This window comes from Aotus nancymaae, unplaced genomic scaffold (assembly GCF_030222135.1).
Source record: "Aotus nancymaae isolate 86718 unplaced genomic scaffold, 86718_ANA_hifiasm-v0.15.2.pri h1tg000004l, whole genome shotgun sequence".
In the NCBI taxonomy this organism is placed as follows: Eukaryota; Metazoa; Chordata; class Mammalia; order Primates; family Aotidae; genus Aotus; species Aotus nancymaae.
The window spans coordinates 44,314,960-44,327,784 of NW_026988415.1; the positions used below are offsets into that span (position 1 = coordinate 44,314,960).

Here is a 12,825-nt window from a genome sequence, read left to right on the forward strand (position 1 = left end):
GCCTGGCTTCAGAGCTGAAGATACAGATTTCAGTGGTGACCCCAGTCAGCAGGAAAGCAACATTTTCTTGGTTATGGTGTGATGTGCAGCTCAGCGTCAGTCTGTGTGGGGGCACGAAGGGTGCTGGTCTTTGCCTTTCCACTTGGTGGCAGGACGCTCCCCAGCCAGGTTACTTAACCTGCAAACATCACTGCTTCTTCAGCTACAGGATGGTGTAGAGATTACATCCTCTACCTCCCAGGAATGTTGTGGGAAATTCACGAGATAGATAAGTACCAGCATTCAGGAAGAGTGAGTCCCCATGGCTCCCTGAGGCCAGAGATCCTGCCCTTCTGTGGGACGTTATGTTACAACCACCCTATGACAATGCAAAAATAAATGGTCACTCAATTACAAAAGAGTGCAAGGACTTATATTTACTCAGTTCATCCAATATCGATTATTATAATAATCCACAGTGTAAATTGAAAAGTAATTACATGGAAATCACTTTCCCTTCCTTCCCATCTAGGGTCTCAGAAGTGCTTTCCCAGATGGGATCTCATTAACCTCTACATTGATCTGTGAGGTGTTAACCAAAACTGGCCAGCACATTTAGAAATGACTCACCTAAAGCCTTATAATGGGCCTCCCTGCCCGTGTTCTATCACATGGTTTTTCTGCAAAGCCTCATCTTGCAGGGTTACATTATACATATTTTTCTTTTTCTTTTTGTTTTACCAAAAAAGAAAAATATATGCCTTTTTACTGTTAAGAAACATTTTCTTAAATAACATTTCATTAACATTTCTTAACATTTCATTCCTTACTGAAATGGCTTTTTTCTTACTGATCCATTAAAACCATGTTGGCTATGTTCAACGTAACTAGAGATATCTTTGGTGTTTTCTTCCCTTAGCTTCGTATCTTGTGGAATGTCTTGTACAAAAAAGTAGATTTACAGAAAAACATACATATAAATCACTTATTAATCTCCAAATGTAGTAAAATAACATAGCAAAAACTTTATCAAATCCATTTCATGCACAAACTGGACAGATCTGTTATATATAATCTCTATGTGCATCTGCAGTGTTTTATAAATTGGTGCTTTGACATTTAAAAGGAGGTTTATAAAAAGGCCCCTCTTGTAATATCGATGACTCTGAATTATCTCACTATCATTGCTTCTCAAATTCCCTTGAATTTATACTCATCGTTGCCATATCAACATTCTTACAAAAGCGGTTATTTTACGGAAAAAGTTGCAGTGTGATTATGATATAAATAACATTAAAAATTTCATGTTATCAAGAGTTGAGCAGAGTACTAATTTTCCCTTTAGAAACACATGCACATCCACGTAGAAATTCAAAGTCCAACTGCATAACGTGCTGTTATTAATGGAAGGCATCACACACATTGCCAAGCAGCATGGTTCCCATGAGAAATTGAAAACCTCTTTCTTGAATCTTGAATGCATCTTCCCTCTTCCAGGTGTAATCATTCAGAGCTTCTCCTGGAGCGATTCCAGCTTGTTTCCTTTTGGTGCCTTCCTTAGGAAATTTTGCAGCTATTTCTGGTGCAGTTTTTGGGTGGACTCCGGGGTGGGCAGACGATCTTCATTTTGCAGAGGCTGCTCCTATTGTGAGTGGAGGTGGCCGTGAGGGAGTAGGAGAGGCCACGCATCATCCTGGCATTCAGGCCCTTGGCCATGGAGAAGGACTTGAGGTGGCTTCTTAAGGCAATGGGGAGCGGGAGCTTGTCCACCAGGTGCACGGGTGTGCAGGACACGATGGCGCGGCAGCAGAGGTCTTGCAAGCTCAGTACCTTGCTCGGCCTCCCGAGCCAGTTCAACCTGTGCCGCAGCAGCACGATCCTGGCCAGCTCCGTGAAAGACTCTATGATGTTGAAATTGCACAGGGGGCTGACCTCAAAGAAGGTCACGCCCAGGCGCTCGGCGTAGGCCTGGGCCTGCTCCCTGGGCACCTGCCTCTTGAATGCCAGATGTAGGCGATTCCCCACCAGGATTTTAGGGACACCAGGGGCATGCTCATCGATCTTCTTAATCCATCGATCCATACCCTCGAAAGACCAGCGGTTTGCAATGTCGTACACCAGGATCACTCCTTGGGCACCACGAGAATAGGAGCGGAATATGGTACAAAATCTTCCCTGCCCCGACGTATCCCAGAGCTTCAGCTTCACCCGCTGGCCGTCCAGCAGGATGGTGGTCGTCTTGTAGTCGATCCCCGCTAGGTGGCTGTACGGGGACTCGGCTGCACCGTCCTGCAGGCTCTCCAGGATCTCGCCCTTGCCCACGTCGCTGTCACCCACCAGCAGGAACTTGAGCAGGAAGTCATAGGCCTGGTCGGGGCTGCCTGGGGCGCTCATCGTGCTGGCCCCGGCCCCCTCCTGAGCCAGGCCCGCGGGGTTGCGCGCAGAGGCGGTGCTGGGCCTATTTTTCTTGAGAAATTAACATAGAACATAAAAAAATGGGATGGGGAAGTCTATGAAATGAAGCAAAATGAGGTGGTGGTTTTCATGGTTTTCTTTTACAAACCCTAGGAAACTGGTTCAGCAATTGTTTTACTTTTTCTTACCCAGCACAGAGTACATTTCCCTTAACATTTCCATGTGATCGTTATCATGGAACCATGCCTTTTGGATTATGTCAAAGGAATTTCCTTTAAAGGACAGACGAGTATGGAACAGTAAGGGGACTAAGATGTGTTGAGTACCTCGTGTACCCCACGCTGTGTATGACGCTTAAAATATTTTGTTCTTTTGCTTCTCAGAACAATTGACTTTGGTAGCTATGATTGTTTCCATTTTACGAATGAGAAAAGGCAAACTCAGAAGTGTTATGTAATTTTTTAAAATCTTGCTGTTAGTATAGAGATCACAGAAATCACAGTCCTGAGCCAGTGCTCTCCTCACATAATGCACCACACATCCTTTTTACTCTGTGGCCATGCAGGGTTTAGGAATAAGTGTAACTGTCTGTGCATGTGATCCTTGACAAGCCACACATGTTTGGGTGAGCACTGATACTTTTCTTGCTGCAGGTGGACATTTCCCACAAATGTAAGAGCTGAGATCTCAGAAGAGACATTTAGGACATGGATTTTGCTAGAGTGTCTCATAAATAATATTCACCCAACAAAGATGTGTTGAAATAACATGCATTGATCAGTGAAGGGTTTTAGGTTTAACACATGCACAGCTCCTATAACAAAACTGACAAAATATGTATATTGTTCACAGATGAAGAAATGCAAATGGCCAATAATCACAAGAAAATACATTCTAGCTCACTAACACATTAAGGAATGCAAATGAAACCATCTAAATATCCTCTTATCACCTACCATTTGACAAAATTTAAATGCAGAAAAAACTGAATAAGAATTTTTTTTTAATTTGCAAAGGAAAAAGGTGAAAACTGGCTTTGTGTGTGTCTGTATTTTGGGGTGGGAGGAGGGAGCAAATACATGAAAGAAATGGAAACACGCTTATCAGTTACAAATACATTTAACTATTGTAACTACAACAGGTATATAGATGATTAAAGAAATGAGAATGCTCAGACACATGAAATCAAGCCCCAAGGGATAAATGTTTAAGCATGTAATGGATGAAACGTTTTTCACATGTACAAAATAGCCAAGTAAGAGGTTATTCGCTACAGCATTGCTGAAATCTTTTTAAAAAGGAAAAAATGAGAAGCATTCTAAATACTCATCAATACAGAACAAACAGTAACAAACTTGTCTCCCTGATTTACACAAACTCCTCTAAAGACATTGCCATGATCTTAATGGTGGAATCTGAACATTTCTCAAGCCCCGAAAGCCCATTTTCTAAAAGGGAGGTGCTCAGGTTCCTCTAGGGAGGGTGAGGTATGGAAACTCATTCCAATCCTGCCACTTACCTGAAGAGGTGACTTAGGTTCTGTGAGCCTGAGCTTGGTCATCTGTGAAATGGGATGACCATACCATCTTTACGGAGTTCTTCCCAGGCACAAATGGGAAAACCTATCCAGAGTATATGGCATGGATTGGGAGATTTCAATGGCCCTTTAAATGTTGAGACACAGCAGTAGGGGTTGGCTGAGCCTCAAGGCCAAGGAAGGCATCGTGGAAATCATTTCTCATTGTTTCTCCTAATGAAACACAGACATCCATATAAAGAAGGCAAATCTCCCTGATACACCTTGAGGTCAGAGTTTTAGAGATAGAGTTCTCTATATTCTTGTGTGTTTCATAATCTCACAAAAACTGTTCAGCATCATGCCTCTGAGAAGACACAAATCCAGTTCCCCATGCTGGTAAGAAAAAAAAATGATCAGTGTAAATGTAAAAACATATGCTCCAGGGCATCCATACAATGAAACACCAGGTAGCAGTGATAGGGCTGTAGAAAGGTGACTGAGAGAGGTCAGAGGCAGTGGAGCAGCATCTGGGGACCTGTGTCTATAGTGTTCCGGAGAGGGGAAGACTGAAAGAGTGTGAGAAGGTCTGAGAAGCCTGAACAGGGATGGAATTATGAAGAGTTGAATGCCCTGCTTTCTAGGAGGGATTCCCTGCCCCCCCCAACACACACACACACACACACACACACACACACACACACACAGAGTGGACACCTCAACACACACTGAGAAGAGATGATAAATCAGTGATTGCAATGTAGACTTGGGGGTCAACGGCAAATGGACATGCTTTAATATACATGTGAATTTTCCAAACAGAACTGGAATCAAAGTAAACAAGTCATTTTGAAACATCTGTTACTCCGCAAAATGTACAAAAACAGAGATAGCTGTGATGCCTTTTAGTGCCCAGAGACAGAAATGCAGCTTTGATCATCTCAAACCAGGGACTCAGGAAGGAAGAAGGATGGATGGAGCTTTGAGGTTAGCACCAAGGTATCAGCCACAGTTTTCTGGAATTATTCACCTAATAGTGGCAATTTCCATTTATCCATCATGTTCCACAATAATATGAAACTGAGATTGGTTCCAACCCCTGTTGGAACTAAAGATAAACTGTATCCATGATTGTGTATTTGGGGTGGTAGAGCTAGAGGAGACACACACACACACACACACACACACACACACAACCTCTGTAAATTAGACTTGTTATTTACTTTACTTCACAATAAAATTAAATATAATGAATGCTCTTTCGAATTAATGAACATATGTGCACCTTAACTTTGATAATTTGTTCCAAAGTATTTTATGTGTTCAAATTTTAATCAAAATACTTTTATTCCCAAATGCCAATTTTCAAACAGTATACAAGAGAATATATTCATAAATCAAAATTAACCTGAGCTCTCACTGGTCCAACTCCCACTCCTTAACCGCAAGGGGTCTGCTGTTCCTAGGATGGTACATACGCTCCAGACACATCCCTGTAGGTGAGGTGCACATGAAGACATTCACCTACACACATACACTGTCTTCTCCAAAAGTGTAATCACAGTACTTATCTTTTGCATCTTGTCATTATAAATTCTCAAGATGTTAAAATGTTTGCATCTTAGTTCTTGTGGCGTTGGCATATTTTAATATGTTTATTGTTCATGTAAGTTTCACTTAAATTCTCTATGGAAATAGTTGCCAATCATCTTGTTACTACGTTTCACAAATCATGGATACTAATCCAATTAAACTCCAAAATTTGACTTTAAAATTCTACAGCTCTTAATTTCAAAAGAAAAAAAAAAAACATTGAGAAACACCTGGGGAGCCGGTACTGTCAGCCTGGAGGGAGATTAGAGCATTCAGGGTCCTGGAGTAATTAAGAGAAAATGATAAAAATTTAGAGTACTACATACAGAGTTTGTGCTGATCAGGAAACAACAAAGTTGTCTCCCTGATTTACATAAACTTCTCTAAAGGCAATGGTTATAATGACCTTGCACAGCGGTTAAAATTAAAGGAGATGAGGTATAAAGTGCATTTGCTAACAGTAATTCAGTGCATGTTACTTTCTTTTTCTCCAGCTCACCTGTCCCAAGGCCAACACCTGAGCTTCTACCTGAGCCCACTCACTACTTTAGGGATCAGCCATCTTGTGCGGCCCTACACCCAGGTCTTATGGCACAAAGCACAGGATTTCACCTCCTCTGTCATCTTCAGCACCCAGAGGAGTTGTTGAGTGGGAACCCATTGGACCACAATAGCAGGGGAGTGGAATTTGACCATTTCTCAAGCCCTGGAAGCCCATCTTCTAAAAAGGGGTGCTCAGGGTCCTCTAGGGAAGGTAAGGGATGGAACCTCATTCCAATCCTGCCACTTACTTGGAAAAGTAATTTAGGATCTGTAAGCCTGAGCTTGGTTAGCTGTGAAATGGGATTGACCATACCATCCTTACAGAGCAGTCCTGAGGGGTAAATGAGAAAATCTGTTGGGAATATACAGCAGGTAGTGGCCTTTAGAGGGGCTGCCTGAGCCTCAAGGCTAAGGCAGTCATGAAAAATCACTTCTCATTGTTTCTCCTAATGACAACACAAACATCATGAAGAAAGAAGCAAATCTCCTCTCTCCGAAATGCTTAAGTTCAAAGTTTTAGAGACGAAAAGTCTCTGCATTCTTAGGTGCTTGAAAGTTCATAAGGGCTATTCAACGTCATGACTCTGAGTAGATCCAAATCTACTTTCCATGGTGGTAAGACAAGCGTGTTTGTGAATCCACCTGGTGGGCTCCATGACAGATCACATCAGGGACACAGGAGTGGTGATTGTCTAATAAGTGCTCCAGTACTGCTCACTATGTTAATATATTTATAGGAATATTCTAGACCCACTCTGCAGTAAACAGTGCAAGGTTCTCAGATCACACATTATCCAGCTACATCACAACAAGATTTCAGTTACCCACTGCCTCCTTGAGAGGCAAAAACCTAGGAATTACTGGCATTTCTACTACACACAATTTTCTAATCTTTAGGTAATAACTAAATGTTTATTGAGCTTTAAAAGCATACTAGTCTATTGGAGGTGTCTCATTAACTAAAGTAGAAATAAGAGGGCAAGAATTCAAATGAATATATGGGTAACTTTGTGGTTCAAATCTGAGAGGAGATGATTTCTTCAAATTAACTTTATACTTTCTCAAATTCCAAAGAATTGAAGTATTTCAAAAATCCCTTTTTGTTCCTCATCACCTGATACAGTTTGAATATATGTCTCTGCCAAATCTCATGTTGAATTGTAATCCCCAATGTTGGAAGTTGGGCCTGGTGGGAGGTGTTTGGGTCATGGGGGCTGATCCCTCATGGCTTGGTACTGTCCTTGTGACAGTGAGTTCTCCTGAGATCTGGTTAAGTGTGTGGCACCCCCCCCTACTTTCTCTCTTTCCCCTGCTTTCATCATGTGATATACATATTTCAGCTTCACCTTCCATCATGAGTAAAAGCTCCCTGAGGCCTCCTCAGAAGCTAAACAGATGCTGGTGCCATGCTTGTAAGCCGGTAGAACCATGAGTCAATTAAATCTCTATTCTTTATAAATTACCCAGTCTCAGGCATTTCTTTATAGCAATGCAAGAATGGCCTAATACACCACTCATACATAATGTAAGGCCGGTTGCCTCGCTGGGAGCCGAATGGACACGCCCTTCTCTCTCCGTGCCTGAAAACTACGTCACCATTCTGAGCGCATTACTCAGCATTTGCCCTCTCCACACGGGCTCCCTGTACCTGTTTCCGCATTCCAATCTCAGCCCTGCACCCGCCGAAATTTTGAAAAAGCCCGCCAAAGACTTGCCCTATAGCAGCTTCTCCCATACGTCCTTGACCAGCCCCTTGCCAGGGCCCAGTCCTTTCATATCCAATAAAACTGCCTCCTCTTTGTTTCCCCGCAGCTGATCAGCTACTTCCACTCCCTATAAAACTCCATGCCCCAAGAAGAGAAGCGCGACTTCTCCGGCCCCTCCTGTTGGACTGTAGAACCTCGCCCAGGAGCTGATTAAATTTCTTTATTCCAATAACTGGCCACAGTTGCCTCATTTAAACCTCAGTTGCTTCATTCAAACCTTACACATAATATCTTTCTTCTCTTCTCTCCTCTCCCCTCTTCTCTCTCCCTTCCTTTTCCTTTCCTTTCCCCTCCCTCTCTCTCTCTCTGACACTGTCTTTTCCTTCCCCTTCAAAAAGTTATCTACATCCTCCATTTACCCTACTACATTTTCTACATTCTCTTATTAACATTACTTCCCATTGACTCTTTATCCCACTGCACTATGGCATCTGTCCCTATGATTGTAATGAACATGATCTCACCAAGGTTACAATCCACCTTTTGGTCACTAGGTCCAGTTTTTTGTTTACATATATTACCATACTGAGTACAGCTTTTAAAGAACTCATAAAATATGCATGCTTGTGCAGTAGTTTCTTTAAACTTAACACAAATCTCTGACAGGCTCTGGAGCATGATATACTGTACAGAAATCCAAGCTGCCCCACTCCCTAACTATGCAGTATCAAGCAAAGTCTTTATTCTCTCTGTCACTCAGTTTATCATCTATAAAATAAGGATTAGTCATAGTATCTACCTTTTAAGAGAGCTTTGAGCATTGACTGACTCAATACATTAAAAGCATATGATTCATAAGAAATGTTAGTCATTTTAAATTCTTTTTACATATCTTACTGGCATTAGTATCACTGTAGACATGAAAAATAGGTTATCGACCAATGTTTATTCATAATCAATGACATTTGGTGTGCCATGCTTGTAAGTGTAATAGTATCCTAGGTCCGCCATAACAAATTATTACAAACTTGGCACATTTAAACAACAGAAATTCATTATCTAATGGTTCAGAAGTATAAAACCAAAGCCTGAAGTACAAAACCAAGGTGCCGGCAGTACCACACTGCCTCCAAAAGTTTTAGGGGAGAATCCTTTCTTAGCTCTTCCAGCCCCTCCTTTATTTGGCTTGAGGCAGCATAAGTCCAATCTCTACCTCAATCTCCACATGGCCTTCTTCCTTGCCTGTGTCAAATCTCCCTCTGCTTTCTTTTATATAGACACCAGTCATTGGCATTAGACATCAACCTACATTCAGGATATTCACTTCTGGAGATCTTTCACTTAATTGTACCTCCATACACCCTATTTTCAAATAAAGTTTGGGTGGGTTAGGATTAGGACATGTTTTGAGGGGGACACAATTCTACCCACTACAGTTAAACACGCAAGTTACATTACAAATGTTAGATAATGTATCTTTTTTTCCCCCGAAATGGAGTCTTGCTCTGTCGCCCAGAGCTGGAGTGCAATGGCGCGATCTCGGCTCACTGCAACCTCTGCCTCTCGGGTTCAAGCAATTCTCCTGCCTCAGCCTCCTGAGTATCTGGGATTACCGGCATGCACCACCATGCCCAGCTAATTTTTGTATTTTTAGTAGAGACGGGATTTCACCATGTTGACCAGGATGGTCTCAATCTCCTGACCTCCTGATCCACCTGCTTCAGCATCCCAAAGTAGATAAGGTATCTTTTATATGTTAATATATAAATGCATGTATGCATGTTTAATCTAGGTATTATATCCACTGTGTATGAAATACTCTTAACAGAGATAGGTCAATGATATCAAGAGACAATGCAATACAAACCAATATTAATTTATCCAAAAACTTGTAGGCAGACACACACACACATAAAATGAAAAAGAATTAGATTTAGTCAATCAGGAAAGTCATAAATTATAATGCAGTATATGGTTCCATTGTGAAAATGTATATATTATATATATATATATACACACACACATGGCTTTATAGGTATGTGTGTGTGGTTAAAAATACATGGAGAGAAAAAGATCTGGAGAACAGGTAACAGTAAATTAATACAGACCATCTTTGTATTATGGAGATGGAGAAAATTTGGATGGAATATTTTTAATTTCTAATATATATTTCAATTATGTTTCATATGCCTTAAACAATAAAAAAATTAATAATGTGACAAAGTCATTAAGATAATGTTTTGTAAATCAGGAAAATCTGTGACTCTAGTCACAAAATGATGGTGTAGAAATACATTTATTGACTAAGAATCATGATTATATGCTGTGGTATAAAAATAGTATATTAAAAATATTTATTTAATAAATCAATATATGTGCATTGGAGGAAGATAGAGAATTTTTTTTTAATTTGCAATTCCCTAGTATTTTAAATGTGAAAATTTCATTGTTCAAAATGTTAACAACAACAACAAAAAACGCTATAATTGTGAACTGATTATACATATGATGCTCACATATTCATTGCTTTGTAAACATGTTCACAGTATATTGGTTTATGCATTAAAAAGTAGGTCAAAACAATTTATTTGACAGTGTGTCTGCATGTGTGGTGGGAGTGTCCCTGTGTTTCTATGTCTGAACGTTCTTCACAATTATTCATACACCAATTCATGTATCTTTCTATTCAGTTTACATAAAGACTAGACACCTAGTTCTGGGCATGACGATTCCACATTGGGCATGAATACAGCAGAATTACCACCAGCGTATAGGAAATTCCAGAAAGCTTTGTTCTCTACAGTTTCATACAATGAAATACATGCACCTTCCTTACTCCCCTCAAATCTCCTACCCCTTGCCAAGCCCTTGTTTGACTTTCATTTCTGCAATTCTGACTCTGAGAACCAGTTGACAGCATTCTCTATTTCTTCCAAATGAAAGACATAATTTGTATAAACAGAAACAAAATTTTTCCTCAAAGTAGATAATGAAACAATAAGTACAGTATGACTTGTACTCTTTTTGAAAACTTCACATGTTTACAAAAAGATGGACAGGTCACATAGTTTTGTTTCCTTGCATACCCTTATGTCTACATCTAATTAGTTTATTAAATAGGTTTTGGATGTCTACTTCAGAGGTTCAAATATCTTAGGATGAAATGCTATCGAACATTTTACAATGGATGGATCAGGGTGACAATACTGAAATACAGTGATCAATTTCAAGGTTACAGGAAGAGAGACAACCAGACTACCACCCATTCAGCCACAGGATTGGATATCTTTCCTCCCCCAACTTTTTTTTTCTCTCTCTCTTTTTTTCCCAACCAAAGTTAAAGCCCTATAAAGAGTTTTCTGCACTTTCTACAAAACTACAATGAGACGCCTTTAATTATACATTATTGGTATTGAACTTAATATATATTTATTAATGAATAAAGGAATGGACAATTGTATGTATAGAAATGCTAGTAACTCTTGGATTTTTTTATTTCAAGAGGTAAAAGATGGTTAAAATACTGCTGTGATGTGGCTGAATAATGCATAATCTAAGGATCACTGCCCTGGTGACTGTGAAACAGTCCAGAGTTTTCATATATATATATAGAGAGAGAAAGGACAGACAGAGACAGAGACAGTGTCTTACTCTGTCACCAAGGCTAGAGTGCAGTGGCCCAATCTCAGCTCACTGCAACCTCCACCTCCCAGGTTCAAGTGATTCTCCTGCCTCAGCATCCCAAGTAGCTGGGATTACAGGTATACGTGACCACGCCTGGATACTTTTTGTATTTTTAGTAGACACAGGGTTTTGCCATGTAGGCCAGGCTGTTCTAGAACTCCTGACTTCAAGTGATCTGCCCGTCTTGGCCTCCCAAAGTGCTGGGATTACAGGTGTGAGCCACAGCGCCTGGCTTTCCTATATTAACATACTGAACTGTCCAAGAGCAGCCATTAGGCAAACTCCACACTTTGCTTACCTGGTGTTATCTATCATTGAGATGACCAGGTGAGTTAAAGACATGACTATCTTCCCAGCATCAGGAACTGAATTTGGGTCAGCTCAGGGGCTTGATGCTGAACAGCTCTTATGAGCTTCTGATAACACCCAAGAACTAGAGAGACAGCTGTCTATAAATCTTTCAACTCAAGGCATATCACAGGGACACTTGCTTTCTTCAACTAGATGTGTATTTTTCTCAAAAGGGGAAACAGTGAGAAATTATTTTTCACAATGCTCCCTTATCCCTGAGGCTCTGCCAACCCCTACTTCTGTGTCCCAACATTTAAAGACTACTAAAGTCCCACTCTATGCCATATACCCTGGGCAGGTTTTCTCATTTACCCCTTAGGACAGCTCTGGTATGGTCAGTCCCATTTCACAGGTGACTCAGTTCAGGCTTATAGATCCAAAGTCACTTCTCCAGATAAGTGGCAGGATTGGAATGAGGCTGATCCCATTAATCAAGCTCCCAACTCCATCCCTCCCTTCCCTATGCTGAACCCCTTATCCTCCCTCAACCTGGTCTACTCTCAGAGCTGCCACCTTGGCTTTGGCCACCAGGAGGCACATCATAGCTACCTAAATTTTTGTTTTTAAATTAAAAGCAGCTTATTTTGCATAGAGTAACAAATATTACGAGTTTTTTTGTTGTTGTCTGGAAAATTCACATGTATATGAAAGCAGTTCCATTATCTGTTGACCCCAAATCTACATTGCATTCATTGATTTATCACTTCCCTCCTCGGTGCAGGTTGCAGCGTCCACATTGTAGTGGGGGTGGGGGGTCCTTTTCAGACAGCAGGGGGTTCACCCTCCTTCATTACCCGACCCCTATACAGGCTTCCTACTCTGTCATTCCCTTTCCAGAACACTATGGACACAGCTGCCCAGACTCTGTTCCTGTGCCCTCATCCTCTCTGTCACTGCCTGCTGCCCTGCACTGCCCTATGGCTGCCCACCTAGGACAGCCAAGGATGTCCTGCAGTTTGTTTTTTTTTTTTTCATCTTCTTTTAAGTCTATCAGTATTTTTCTGACAGAATCATTCTGTATCTGGGTTCATAAGTGGG

General features: G+C 41.0%; 1 protein-coding gene across 9 annotated transcripts in view; it reads right to left on the reverse strand.

Moving 5' to 3' along the window:
• Window positions 1-390: 390 nt before the first annotated feature.
• Window positions 391-12,825, reverse strand: part of LOC105706448 (ras-related protein Rab-40A-like) — a 136,183-nt gene continuing 123,748 nt past the window's right edge. For all 9 annotated transcript variants that reach the window (XM_064362190.1, XM_064362170.1, XM_064362175.1 and 6 more), the window contains one exon: window positions 391-2,445. In XM_064362190.1, the coding sequence (XP_064218260.1) occupies window positions 1,537-2,373 (837 nt within the window). In that variant the 5' untranslated portion in view covers window positions 2,374-2,445 and the 3' untranslated portion in view covers window positions 391-1,536. The remainder of the gene's footprint in view (window positions 2,446-12,825) is intronic.